General features: G+C 34.7%; 1 protein-coding gene across 1 annotated transcript in view; it reads left to right on the forward strand.

Annotated features, from left to right (window-relative positions):
- Nucleotides 1-11,009: 11,009 nt before the first annotated feature.
- Nucleotides 11,010-14,254, forward strand: part of LOC108673246 — a 6,921-nt gene continuing 3,676 nt past the window's right edge. Inside the window, exons 1-3 of the mRNA XM_047882309.1 lie at nt 11,010-11,354; nt 11,721-11,831; nt 12,622-13,059. Coding sequence (XP_047738265.1) covers nt 11,235-11,354; nt 11,721-11,831; nt 12,622-13,059 — 669 coding nt within the window. The 5' untranslated portion in view covers nt 11,010-11,234. The remainder of the gene's footprint in view (nt 11,355-11,720; nt 11,832-12,621; nt 13,060-14,254) is intronic.

Raw genomic sequence — 14,254 nt, forward strand, 5'->3', positions numbered from 1 at the left:
TTCCCACAAGAATTCACGAACAAATTTTTCTTAGTCTAAGCTTGAAGCTTCCACGACTCAAAAATATTCTTCAAATGAACAAGTAGTCAATAAATGTTGCATGCGCCCTAATTTACTGACCACATCACAGTGAGGGGCTGGATTAAAGTCTTGGACAATACGGTCGTCATTCATACTAGCATTAAATCATCACGAAAATTTGCAGTTAGCTACTCTTCTTAACTCGAGGATATTTGCTCGTGCGAGCATCAAAAAGTTTCTTTTAAAATTTCATTTCTATCACTAATGCATTCCAGCAACTGAGATGAGGCCCTCTCATGTATTCAAAAATTTTGCAGTAAATTTACTAAAAAATACAAATTTCAAGCGTATAAATGAACTATGTAAAAAGATATTGGAAATTTTCCAATGAACCAAATAAATAATATAATGCACAATGGAATTTTTTCATAAAATTTCCTTGAATTCACATTTGGATCGAATTATTTGACAATCACAAATGATAAGACTATCTGAAGTAGAAATATAGGTACCCTCATTCGCTCGTATCATAAGTCAATTACTTTGCAAAGATCTGACGATAATTTGAGTTAAAAGTGAATAGAATGTTTAGTTATTTTGGTTAAAAATTGTTGAACGTTGAACAGCCATTGCCTGGGGCAGAGTATATAAGAAGTATATATTTTTCTGTATTCCTAAAATGTTTGTACTAGCCATTGCCTGGAGCAGAGTATATAAGAAGTATATATTTTTCTGTATTCCTAAAATGTTTGTGCGCTGACGGAGGAAGACTCAACATGGCCTGCGGTTGCCAGAGAGGATGCAGTTGCCCTGCTTGCTTTTACTTCTTCTTCTCCTTCCTATTTGGATAATTAATCCAATTAAACAATTTTTAGTCATATTCAATATGTTTATAGCTAAATACTACCCACCTAATTTGCTCTTCGGTCTCAGAACTCGTATGCTTTAGTTTGCCTCACTAATTATTAGGATTTGATAATATAATATACATATAATTTTAATAGCTAACCATGTCATTTAGGCATTAATTATATTGAGCAACGTACGTTTATAGCTTATATTCCCTTCATCATCTAAACAAAATTAATTTCAGCTGGAATATCGATAACCTAATTTTTATTATCATTATTAACGCTTTTATTATTAACACTTTTATTAGCGTTAATTTGATAAATTTGAGCAAAAAGGTCAAGGCGACCGTAAGAAGTGGCGTGCTAGTGCAACGGCGCCGCCTCTCCTTGCGGTACTTGCCTTTGTTTACATTTCATTCCAGTTCTCTTCACATGTCAACAGATTCATTGCAATAGTAGAAATGTCAAATATACATGCCTACTTTATTTGTTATAGTGAATGGCTTTTAGAAAGAATTAATAATTGAAGTTTTGAGTAGGGGGCGCGGTTGATGTGCACTGGATCAGAGATCAGGGGGGGCAACCCAAACTATCCGCTGCATAACCCGGCGGTGATCGCCATGGATTGTACCTGAGATTTGCAGACAAATTCTCAAGCCGATTATGCAACAGCTTCAACTATTTATGCAGGATTTTATTGCATGAAAACATTCCTTATACCTGCTATTATAATATTGAAACGATCTGGCAGATTGCCAAGCTACACTTGTAGGTCCAATATTAAATCCTACATCGAGTAAAGAAAGACTCGTACGAGTCCCATAAATTGATTTCTGCAACAAAATATCCTAACAGATAATTTAAGTACATCGATCCAGTCATCCATCATCGTTGGTAAAATATTAATTTTAAGGTTTCAATTTTGAGGTAATTATCTATTTAATCTCCCGTTATGATGAACAAAAGAGCCAGGATCAAAATTTCGAGATGTTTTACTTCGTAAATTATAAACTAATTTTAGAACAGTTAATTTTTATCTACCAATAACATTTACAATAGCATATATTATTATTTTAGGGTAACTCAAGTAAAAAATTCAATTTGTTTTCACGTAACCAGAATCGCTCCCCAAGCGCACCGTATACCAAATCGCTTAAATAACAGAGAATGATAAGCCAATGGTACAACTGACTTAGCTTATGGATAACTCCTCATGATTAAAATGTTTATTCAAGTTACAAAACCTTCACAAGTGAAAGCATCGCCCAGGTCGTGACTTACTTCAGTTATAAATCGCAGGAGAACAGCCATTTCCGTACTTGGTTTTATCTATTTATATTTCGCAATCTGCGTTTTGGATAGTAAAAACAAATTTTCAATGGAACAGATGACGACATAGATCAAATTTATGTATCGTTTCAAAGTGCACGAACTTGAAATAATGCCTAATATACGAATGTTGACGAGTTCCATCTCACTCCTTGAGATTAACGGGATAAATGTTCATATTACATTTATTTATACAAATATTCGAACGTGAATTCTGTGCTAAAGTAGCTTATAAACTCCAAATAATAATAATTATGATAGAGAGGTTTACAAATGATTGATGAATTTTCAGTTAAGAGAAAACGTTTCGTGGAGAAACTCAAGTATATGCGAGGCACGAATTTCATGGCCTGAGGTAAATGCATGGAACTTTCAGTTCAGAATTGTGCTACATATCGTTATTCTAGTCTTTGAGTTTATCACTCATGAAACATTGCGTGATTTGTAATTGAAAGGCGGTATATTCAACGAACGTTCCATCATGAATAAGTAAATGAATTTCTTTCAGTTACTATACCTACTTCATGCCAAGAGAAATGTCCTCATCAGTAATGAAAACAATGGTTTTGCCCGTGAATTGCATAATTTTAAAAGCTCCTTGCAGTATTAGGAGAATAAATTAGTGGTGGTGGTTGTTTTATTATTGGTGATGGTTGATATTCGTTATTTATATTCTGGAACTGGACATTGACTTCAGTATATAATATCAATTAATATAAATATACTAACCACCTCATTTTCAGATAGGTATAAATAATATCGAGCTGTTGCCTGTTTAAAACGGAAAATAATTTATTTTCTAGGATAGTAAAGTCCTCGATAGTTTGTCCTCGAATTGTTTTTCTTTTGTCGGAATATTCGGATTAACGTGGATAACTACTTTATTTTTATTCATGACACCATGCGCCACGAGGATATGGTAAAAGAGATGAACCCTTCTATTGTTTATTAGGAATAATAATAATAATAATAGTGGTTTCAGCGTTTATTAGGCCGTAGGCCTGTCGCCGATTCTTAACATCGCAGAACATTCACAGCATTTTGCGGTCTCGAACTCGCAACTCACTGCTACAATTCTGCCGTGCTTAACCGCCCGGCCTCCTCGCCAATTCTGCCTAGAAACTGGCGCACAGAGCTGGGATCGAACCCGCGCCTCTCTGCGCCAATCTTGGTACTCTGGGGCCATACTTTCAAAATTCGCTAGGTAAACGTAAGTACTTACGCTCTATTTTCTTGTCTATGATTGGTGGATTCTGAACTTTAACCACTGGGCCACCCTGCCCACTACAATGATCTACTACAAGGCACTGAATTACCGCCTTATTAATCTATATGAGTGTATTATATGTAGTGTTCGATGTGTAGTAGTTCGGATGCAATAATAGCCAGGTATTATTGCTTAGATTAGTTGCAGGTGCGTATATGTTATAATACTCGGGATACGTTATCGAATGTTCTAAGGTCAAGGTACCTGCAGTTTGAGCTAATCGGAGCATCGTACAAGTCATAGTCCTTACTTTAACAGGCACTGCGTACCTTTTTCTGAAGCTGTATGGGCTTTATAGGTAACAATACGGTTCCCATCGCCCTATTTACATAATCGTAATTAAGTTAACTCCTCTCAGGAAGTTTCAAAATTGTATTAACTAATATATTATAAATAAAAAGGACAAGGGTGAGCGGGATAATGATGGACCGGTCAACTTTGTATAAATGACTAAGAGAAATTGAAAGAAATAACATTTTTCACAGATTATTCGGAACGACGGTTATAAAATTTGATAACTCTAGAGTATAATAATCAAATTCCATCATAAATTGACTTTTTCAATGAAAAACACCCATATTATTCAAATTTTGAGAGATATATATATATATATAATTATTGATGGATAACAAATATAAAAATATTGGTCACCGACATATCATCATCGAATCTCTTTCCAAGTAAGCTGCTATGAAGTCCAGTTTCTCAGAGTGAGAGAATGACGCCAGAGATGTTAGAATGTACCACGAAATTCGGTACCACGTATATATAAATTTATATACGCTACCACGTATAGAAATTCAGTACCACGTATATATAAAAAAGTACTGAACAAATATAGCGATATATAACGTCTTCCTAAGGTCAACCACCATGAGCCGATGTATGTTTATACATTTTTCCCGTTCACGAGACTCATTCAAAAAAATGACACGATTTATCACTGTACACATCAAAAATATAATTGAATTTTTCACCTCGAGGAAGAAATGAACCCATTTTAATCTGCACCAAAATTGGCGCCGATGTGATTAATGATCAGTGTTGAAATAGCCGAAAATTTATTTGTGCATAATATAAATAAGCCTTATAATTTTTAGTTATTGCAATTTACTCTAGACCACTGTTTTAGTTTGAGTATTGAAATATCTAGTCTTTCATATTCTTGCCTGCTAACATCCAATTTTGTTGAGCCTCACTTAACAAGTTGAAACAGACAGTCCTGTATAATTATTTGTTATAGTCTAACTTAAAATGTTAGCCGTATAGACGATAGAAAACAAATCATTGGAGGAGGACCCAAGTATTTTTTTGACACAACTCGATGACCGAATGTTATCAAGTGGAAATTGAGTTTCTGACTTGCGCCTTGTTCTGCTGATCTATAAATTAAACAAATTTTCATGTAAACTTGCTTTGTGATGTTAGGCAAGGAGGCTCCGTATGAAAATAAACTGCGAGCACGCATCATCTGGTAAGGAGCACACTTATGGTTGTTACTCAGGCTTCTTAACTCTCAAGATAAGAACGGTATTTCATACATAAATCAGCAAAAAGACATGTCTTGAATCAGATTACCAATAAATGAAGGTATTTTTCCCATAAGAAAAATATTCAAAGTCAATCTTCCAAGAAACTAAAAACAAATGATGATTGAAGCCAGTATGCCAGTATGGAGGCGGTACGTCGTTGGCAGTTATGTGGCGCTGTTAGAGTGCATAGCTTTGCTGGTCCGGAATAGTTAATAAAAACTTCACTGTAGTGATGATAATGTATGTATGTATTATAGCGCACTCCGTTATGTTAACAGTACATTACGGGTATAAATGCGCTCTATTATATATTTCCTTCACTCTAGTGTAATTATCGGTGTACGCTTTATAAAATACCTTCTTTAATCTAGTGCGGTGATCAGTTCTATATCGCGTATGTATATGCGTTAGTATAGAATTATATAATTTAGTATAGAATTATAATTATATTAATTACTCAATATTATATTATTTCCTCCCTTCCAATTCCCAAGCGAATGTCCCACAATGAAATTCCTCTCGCCTCCTCAAATTCCCACTAGAATTCACGAACAAATTTTTCTTAGCCTAAGCTTGAAGCTTCCACGACATTTTAGAATGTATTAATAATTGAAGTTTTGAGTAGGGGGCGCGGTTGATGTGCACTGGATCAGAGATCAGGGGGGGCAACCCAAACTATCCGCTGCATAACCCGGCGGTGATCGCCATGGATTGTACCTGAGATTTGCAGACAAATTCTCAAGCCGATTATGCAACAGCTTCAACTATTTATGCAGGATTTTATAGCATGAAAACATTCCTTATACCTGCTATTATAATATTGAAACGATCTGGCAGATCATCAAGCCATCCTTATAGGTCCAATATTATATATGCCACCTAGAGTAAAGACTCGTACGAGTCCCATAAATTTATTCCTATATAAGAAATATTCTCTTCATAAATATATGACATCGATCCAGTCATCCATCACCGCTAGTGAAATGTCATTTCTTAAGTTTCAATATTAAGAAAAATGTCGATTTCGTCTCCCGTTATGATGGGAAGAAAAGCATTGTTCAATATTTAAAGATGTTTTACTTTGTAAAATATAAACTAATTTTAGAACAAATAATCATTATCTACCATTGACATCTACAATATCCTATATTATTATTCCATGGTATTTCAAGTAAAAAATTCAAGCGGTTTTCACGTAACCAGAATCGTTCCCCAAGCGCAGCGTATTCCAAATCGCTTAAATAACAGAGAATGATAAGCCAATGGTACAACTGACTTAGCTTATGGATAACTCCTCATGATTAAAATGTTTATTCAAGTTATAAAACATTCACAAGGGAAAGCATCGCCCAGGTCGTGACTTACTTCAGTTATAAATCGCAGGATGCCGGGCAGTTCTGGACTTGTTTTTATCTATTTATATTTCACAAGCTGGGTTTAGGAAAGAAAAACTTATTTTCAAGGGAACAAATTATGGCATTGATCAAATTCATGTATAGTTTCAGAGTACACGAACATATAAATAATGCTTAATATACAAATGTTTATGAGTTCCATTTCACTCTATTACCCTAACGTGTTGGTAAATGTTCAAATTACATTTATAAATAAAAATATTTAATCGTAAATTTAGTGGTAAAGGAGCTTATAAACTCCGAGCGTTAATAAGTTTTATGATGATTAATTATTATTATTACTTAATAATAATTATATAATAATTATGATTAATAATAATTATGGTTTACAAATGATTGGGGAAATTTTAGTTGACTGATGGCCCAAGGAAGATGCAAGGAACATTAAATTCAGAATTGTGCTTCATATCGCTATTCTAGTCTTAGAGTTTATCACTCATGAAACATTGCGAGATCTGTAATTGAGAGGCGGTCTTGTTCGTGGGAGGAAAACAACGAATATTCCGTATTCAAGATGAATATGGAATATTCTATATTCCACCTTGTATAAAGCATTAGAATACATGTATACATCAATGAGGTCACAACTCAGATGAAATGTACGTCTAGTTTTTGTAACAAATAATTCGCTGTCAAACTAATTGCCCTAGACGAAGGTCACTATGTAAAATTATTTTGAAATATGATACATGAAGCCTATAAGTAGACGGTGATAAAAGTAGCTAGCAACTATATCTTGGCGCAGAGTTAATCACTATAACATCTTTATTATTAACTCAATAACATGAACTTAAAATCAGCAATTCTAAAATCACTCACTTTGTGACTGACAAGATGGGATCATAGATACAATTGGCAAGATATTCTAAAGCAATATATGTTAGTAGCTGGAGTTTCGTTCCACTACTTAAGCTCCGTTATCACACTGGTGGGAGGGGCGAGGCTGGCAAGGCAACCGCTTGGGACATTGTGCATTCCTTGAAGGAATATGTCGAAGTATTTTGCGGTATTTCTACGCGCTTGTCGTGTGCACTCAGGAATAAGTGAAAGATTTGTATGTTTTTTATTGTATGTTTAATATATGTTTAATATTGTATGTTTAATATTATATGTTTAATATTGTATGTTTAATATTATATGTTTAATATTGTATGTTTAATATTATATGTTTAATATTGTATGTTTAATATTATATGTTGGATCTTGTATGTTTAATATAGTATGTTTAATCTGACGAGTGACGAATGACGTCTCAATAAGAAGTAAGATTGAGTGTGGCTCCACAATTTTAAGGGATATCTCTAAGTCTTTAATGAACCATCTTGCAACTGTTCTATAACCTGCTCTTTGGTAGATCCACGGAGCCCGACGTACCATTACAATATTGTATCTTAAAGCTTCATTGCACCCCTGCAACTTCGAGTCTTGTATTTGTTCATCAAGTGTGTTATCTGATATCTGTACATGCTGGCAGGTAACCATGTAGCATCCATGTTGGGATTATCTGACTGGGGAGTTTAAAGTGACACACCCTCATCATCAGAGCTCGGGAAAGCCTCTGCTAGCTGGATCATTCACTCCCACGCCGTGCTACTACTCCCTTTTTATGATCAATTTCGCCTCAAGCGGACCTTATTTCCAGTATCCATCTCAACTTTCAAGATAATTCCTTGAACAATTTCCGCTCAGGACTGGAAGGCCTCTCGCCTCTCTGCTATTTTCTGTTCACAAGGTACTGCAGCATCATCGGGTGCAAGTTTTGGATTTCAATGTAGAGGGAAAGAGAAGCAAGGTAGCCTAAAGTGAAGCGAAGTGCATCAACCGAAATGTTAGTTGTGCTCAGGGTTAGAGGTTTATTATCTCCATACCCGAAGCCTGAAAAATAAATCTAAAAGGGGCATAATTTTCAAGCATTTGCTTGCCGGGCGCTTCAATTCACGCTTGATCTGAAGAGCTTCTGCGTGCATTACTTTCACATATGTCTGATTTTCATGATTTTTTCATTAATATTATATTTTAATAATTACTATCACTATTAAATTATTATGATTACTATTAATATTATTTTTCATTATTATAATCAGAGATTACTCAATTTGATTAAATGCGACCGACGCGAGCGAATAAAATTTCCGGCAGAGCGTACGTACTTCTCGGAAGTATTGTTTACAGCGGAAGCTATAAATAAATTCTAGACCTTCAGTAACTTACACTGTTATACAAACGCATGCAAGGCACAGTCTAGCATAGATATAGCAACCAACTGGGCTGGGAATTGAACGAGACACTATCAATGTGGAGACATACGATGCCAACCCTCAATCTTGTATCCCCTATGTCTATTCTCTACTTGGATTATAGATATACTGATATAAATAGCCATCTTCATTATAAACCACGTTCATTATTCTACTCATCTCTTTTTTCAATCTTTGCCTTTTTTCTGTACTTCTTTTGTTTTTCTTCTTTTATTATTCTTGCTGCTCAATTGGGGTGTGCCCCAGGTTTGTTTTTTTTTCACTACAAAAAACGTAGCTAGCAACTATATCTTGGCGCAGAGTTAATCACTGGGTACCATGATGAGAGATTTTATTAATTAGTCTGGGCTCATTTTGAAGGTCTTTGAGAGGGCTATTGTATGGCTTCTCCAAAAAATTCTATATGCTATTCGTAAGGTGCCTTAAGCAAAAGAGAAGCACCCCAAATTACCCTTGTAACTTGGAAGTGTTAAGTGAACTGTGCATACGGAGTGTATTTCCCCTGGGCCCTGTTTCCTATAATAGGACCCCATTACTAACAGTACCAGTACTGAGTACTCCAAAGTCCTCTTCTTCCTTGGCAGATGATGTAAATGTAGGATAAAATATAAATGATATCTTAAAACAAATCAAAGTTTTGGTTAATTACTTTTCATTCTATGTTGCCAGGAGTTGCCTAGTGCCTGGTTCAAAATTCTATCAATTCTACACATAATTTTGTGAAGACTGATGATGTATTAATTTTTCATCAAGTGAATTTCTTTTGCTGAGCAAGGTTAATGTAATCAAAATTCTGTGCTATTACTCAATTTTTTCAGAAACTGGAACCTTTGCTATCCAAGGTTCTACTGTAAATGCATATTTAGGGATGTCCCTTACTACCCCCATGGCCCCATCTTGCGGAAATGGCCACAATTTTTTTAATGAGTTATAGTTATGCAAATTCTGTCAATCATGTTTTTAAGCCGACACCTATGTGCAACTTTTTTGTGCCATAAACTTTTTCATTATGGGTAATTTTTTTTGCTGCAGAGTATTTGTATTGTATTGTTTTTGCTACAGAGTATTGTTATTGTATTTTTCTAGCAGAGGCACTTTTCCAAAATCTCACTTTTCACACTTTTTTTCAGGAATTATTCGGCGGTAGTAAATGTATGATTTCTTAACTGGTTTTATGCTACATAGATAGGAAAAATGTTTAACTTTACACCAGGTCTGTAGTTACTATTTTTGGTTTTGCAATATTTCAATTTGTTTAGCTACTACAATATTTCTAGAAAATGATGGAGGACTTTTCCAATTTACCCTGCCCGTCCATTATTACCCCATTTGATGGTACTTGTTTTTCCTTTATTGATATGATATTACTCCATATCCATACATTACCATATTATTGATGTGATATTGCCATATCCATGGACATGCTACTGATAATTGGCAATGACCTTGTTACATAACTGCAAGCTTCATATCAGCAGCCCTATAGGCTATAACATTTCTTCTGTATCTGTAAGCTTACAGGACTGGGCTTGTAATTTTGCACCATTTTAATTGTGTCAAGTGAATTCACTATGACAAAAAATATCATAAAAAACATACCTAAAACCAAAAGGAATATATTATTGACAACCATCATATATTTTGAAGAAATAACGTAAATCTTAGTTTAGGTTAATACGTTCTGTCACAGTCTAATACGTCTAATCACAGTTCTGTCTATGACATTATATGCATAATTTTGCGATGACCAATGAAGCATTAATTTTTTGTCAAGTGAATTTTTTTGCTGAGTGATGTAAAAGTGATCAAATTTCTTTGTTGTTTACCAACTTTTTTGTTAACTGGAGCCTTTGATTACCAAGGTTCTACTGAAAATGCATTTTTAGGGGTGTCCAGTATTACCCCTCATAAATATCCCGTCGTGCGGAAATGGTCACCATTGCGTTTTAGATTACACAAATTCAGTCTATGAAGTTTAAAGCTGACACCTGTCTGCAACTTTTTTAGCAAATTTTTTTAATGTGGTAAATATTTTTTTACTACAGACCTTAACAGAAGTACTTTTTCAAAATATCTCTCCTCAGCATTTATTTAGGGATTTTTTGGAGCTAGTAAATGCATGATTTCTTAACTTCCATTATGCTATGTTGAAAATAAAAATGTTGAAGTTTATGCCACTATCTTTAGTTTTGTAATATTTCTATTAGTTTCACTGCTACAACATTTTTATACTTTGACGGAGGACTCTCGATTTACCCGGCCAGTTCCTTATTACCCTGTTTGATGGTAGTGCTTAAATGTCTATATTATTTGTTGATCTGGAAGATGCTATAATTCATTGATATATATGATTTTCTTCTATTGTTGACACAATTCTTGAACCAAATATCTTGACAGATAATGTTGAAAAACAAGTTGGTGATGATGACTTGCTGTTAGTGTTCTCTCCACCGATTCCACCGAAAATACCATTCATAGTAGTAGTTAGAGTCCATTGCAATGTCAAAATTCTTCCCTTTAAGTATCATCATGCTGTTAATTCTTGTACATTCCATCCAGCAATGGAGGGCAGCAGCTCATCCCTACCCTCCATCATGACAGTTTACATCAAAGAGGAGCCTGAAGATGAGGGAGAGGACATCACTGTCAAGGATGAACCAATTTGCAGTGAAGAATATGAGGTGAAATTTTTGAAAATATTCATTTGCTAGTCATTGAATTCCACCCCTAACAAACAATATATGGACAAATTTATCAAATTTTTAACTATGCTACAGGTATACCATATTTGTACAGAGACGAAAATCTGTAAAATAACCTTCTTAGGAATTTTGAGTGCTAGATCATGAGTTGTTTATAAAGTAAATTTCAAATTGTGATAAATGATTCACATGGTATTATTCTGTTTTCTTGAATTGAATATTTGTATGCCTTATTTTGACTTTGATCCTATTTGAATTAAGCTAGGCCGTGATCATTTTAATACATGAATTTCATCCAAATCCATGCAAAGTAACTAATGTTCCTGCTCATGATGTGTTGACCAGCAAACTCCACTTCCCTCATCTTGCAAGCCATGCAAGAAAGAGGTTCAAGTTGAGGCTCACGAGGCCTGCACCAGCACCTCACAGTACACTGCTGCCGTGCCTCGTAAGCAGGTTGGTAGAGCTGGTTTCTGGGTGCAAATGAACTGCCGAGGAATTGAAATGTTGATGATCTGTCTGCATTGGCTGTACTGTGAACATCTCGTCTCTCTTCAGCTCCTATTTTTGATACATTTCTCATTTGTAGAGCAATTTATATTTTCAATTTTTATGTTCTCCCATCAGAAGTTCTTGACTCATTTTCTGATAGAATATCTACCTGTTGAATCTAAGTTTGTCACAAATATTCTATCACAGGCTATAAATGATCAAGACTTCTGCAGCAATAAGTCTACCAGCTACGTGTGTTGCAATGACGTTCCCTTCATGTGTATCATATATCTTTCTGTTTTGTTTTTTTCTGGGATTTGATATTGTTATTGAATTTCTATTGAAAATTTACATGAATGCACATTTATTTGAAAATATTGTCTAGTGCATTTTGTCTGTGTTTTTTACAAAAAATCTATATATAATCTTTGGATCACACACCCAGAATGAACATCGGAAACAAATTGAAGCTTTTTAATGTGCTTGTATTGATAGAAGTTCCATGCTCAGATGACCTTCCTATTTCAATTGCCAAAATTATTTTCCATTCATTTGGAATATAATTAATTTATTGATTGTATTAATATAAGTTAATTTAATTCCTGCTTTCTCATGAATTTTACCCCCACAAAAGCTTGCATGCAGAAGATAATAATGATTATATTATTCTAGAATTTATTTGAACACTGCATCAATTTTATTTTCATTGCCTTATATGGGAAATTACACGCAAGAATATGTTTTCTTTCCTCAGGATAGCCCGTGCAATGCACAGGGCAAAATTGGGCAGGATAAGTGGATGAGTGTTTATCCTGAAACCAAGGGAAAAGAGATGTCTGCTTCTGAGAAAAAAATTTTGTTGGGACCCAATAGTGCAGGTGCAGTCCAAGAAGTTCTTTTTGATGAGCCTGCATCTGAGTTCAAGTCTTTGGAATACAACTTGACCAACAATGACCATGCAAGATTAACAAGGAAATTGCACAAAGTTTCCTCATCCACTGATTCATTTCATTCCAAAGTTCCTTCAAATGCCCACCAAATTGACGAACATAATTTTGAAACTAAATTAAAATGTGGATTATGCAACTATGTTGCATCTGGAAAAAAATATCTCCAAATGCATTTCTCTTCTAAACATGGTTTGGGGGAAGGATTCAAATGCAAGTTGTATTATTATGAAACCGGCAGACAAGTACGTCTCAAAGAACACACTTTTTCTAAACATGGTATAGGGAAAGGATTCAAATGCAAGGTGTGTGATTATGAAAATGGCTGTCAAAATCATCTCAAAGAACACATGTTTTCTAAACACGGTGTTGCCGGGAGGCTTTTGTGGCTTGTGTAGCACAGCCTATCTGTGCTTATTTATCCTTGTTATTTGCCTCCGGCCTTGCTTTTACCTCACCTCAATGTCTTTGTCCTCTTTTGTTTCAGTCTCTGTTACAGATATTCATTTATTTATAAAGCTGAGCCAAATGAATGACACTCAGCTGTGTAACAGAGCGGTCTGACAGTCCTGACCACTCGTGCTTAGCCATGCTGGTTAGTAAATGTTCACCCTTGTATATATATATGTTTTGTCTGTATTTTAATTAACTTGTGTTTTTGTAAATAAGGCATTGGTTCTTGATTGATTATGATTCTTTGATTCATTACATTAACTATTGCATTTTCTCATGATTCCTATTTTAAACAAATAGTCAACTATACTTAATAGTCTGTCATTGCATTCTCAACCGTGTTCACCTTGCAAACCCTTTTGGTTCTTTGGTTTAACTGAACTTGTTTTGATTCCATTTAATTATGACTATATCCCTTGCTTGCTTTGTTAAGGTTAACTGATGAGTCCCTTGCCTTCACTTTACCCTGCAGTGCTTGATTACTAATTAATCATTTCAATCACAGCTTCTTAAATTATACATCCTTTGCTATTTTATTAATTTCATTTATTTTTACAGCTGGTACGGTAATGTCAAGTCCACATTAACCCGGCCTGTGCTCCCTTCCCTTATTAGTGATTTTTGTATTTTATTTTTGCCTACTGCAAACCTTAATTTGTTCATCTGATATTGTTCCTAATAAAATTTAAAACCTTAAAGCTTTCAACCCTTAAATTTAGACAAGAATTAGCGCTTCCACAAATATTCATTCATTCTTGTTGTCGTGGCCCTTCCTGTTATAAGAGGGGATAAATTGCAACTCGCGGTGCGCTGAGACTCACACGATAACAGTGGCATCTCCGACTCTTTCTAAAAAAATCTATGGTTCTGTATTTATTTTCAATCCAATAGTAATTCTAAAGTTCATGTAATATGCCAGATGCTAACATTAGCATCTCATTTTTGCTTTAAAATTAGTAAGTTTCAATTTAATGGTAATTCTTGATT

Source organism: Hyalella azteca, unplaced genomic scaffold (assembly GCF_000764305.2).
Source record: "Hyalella azteca isolate HAZT.00-mixed unplaced genomic scaffold, Hazt_2.0.2 contig10143, whole genome shotgun sequence".
Lineage (NCBI taxonomy): Eukaryota > Metazoa > Arthropoda > Malacostraca > Amphipoda > Hyalellidae > Hyalella > Hyalella azteca.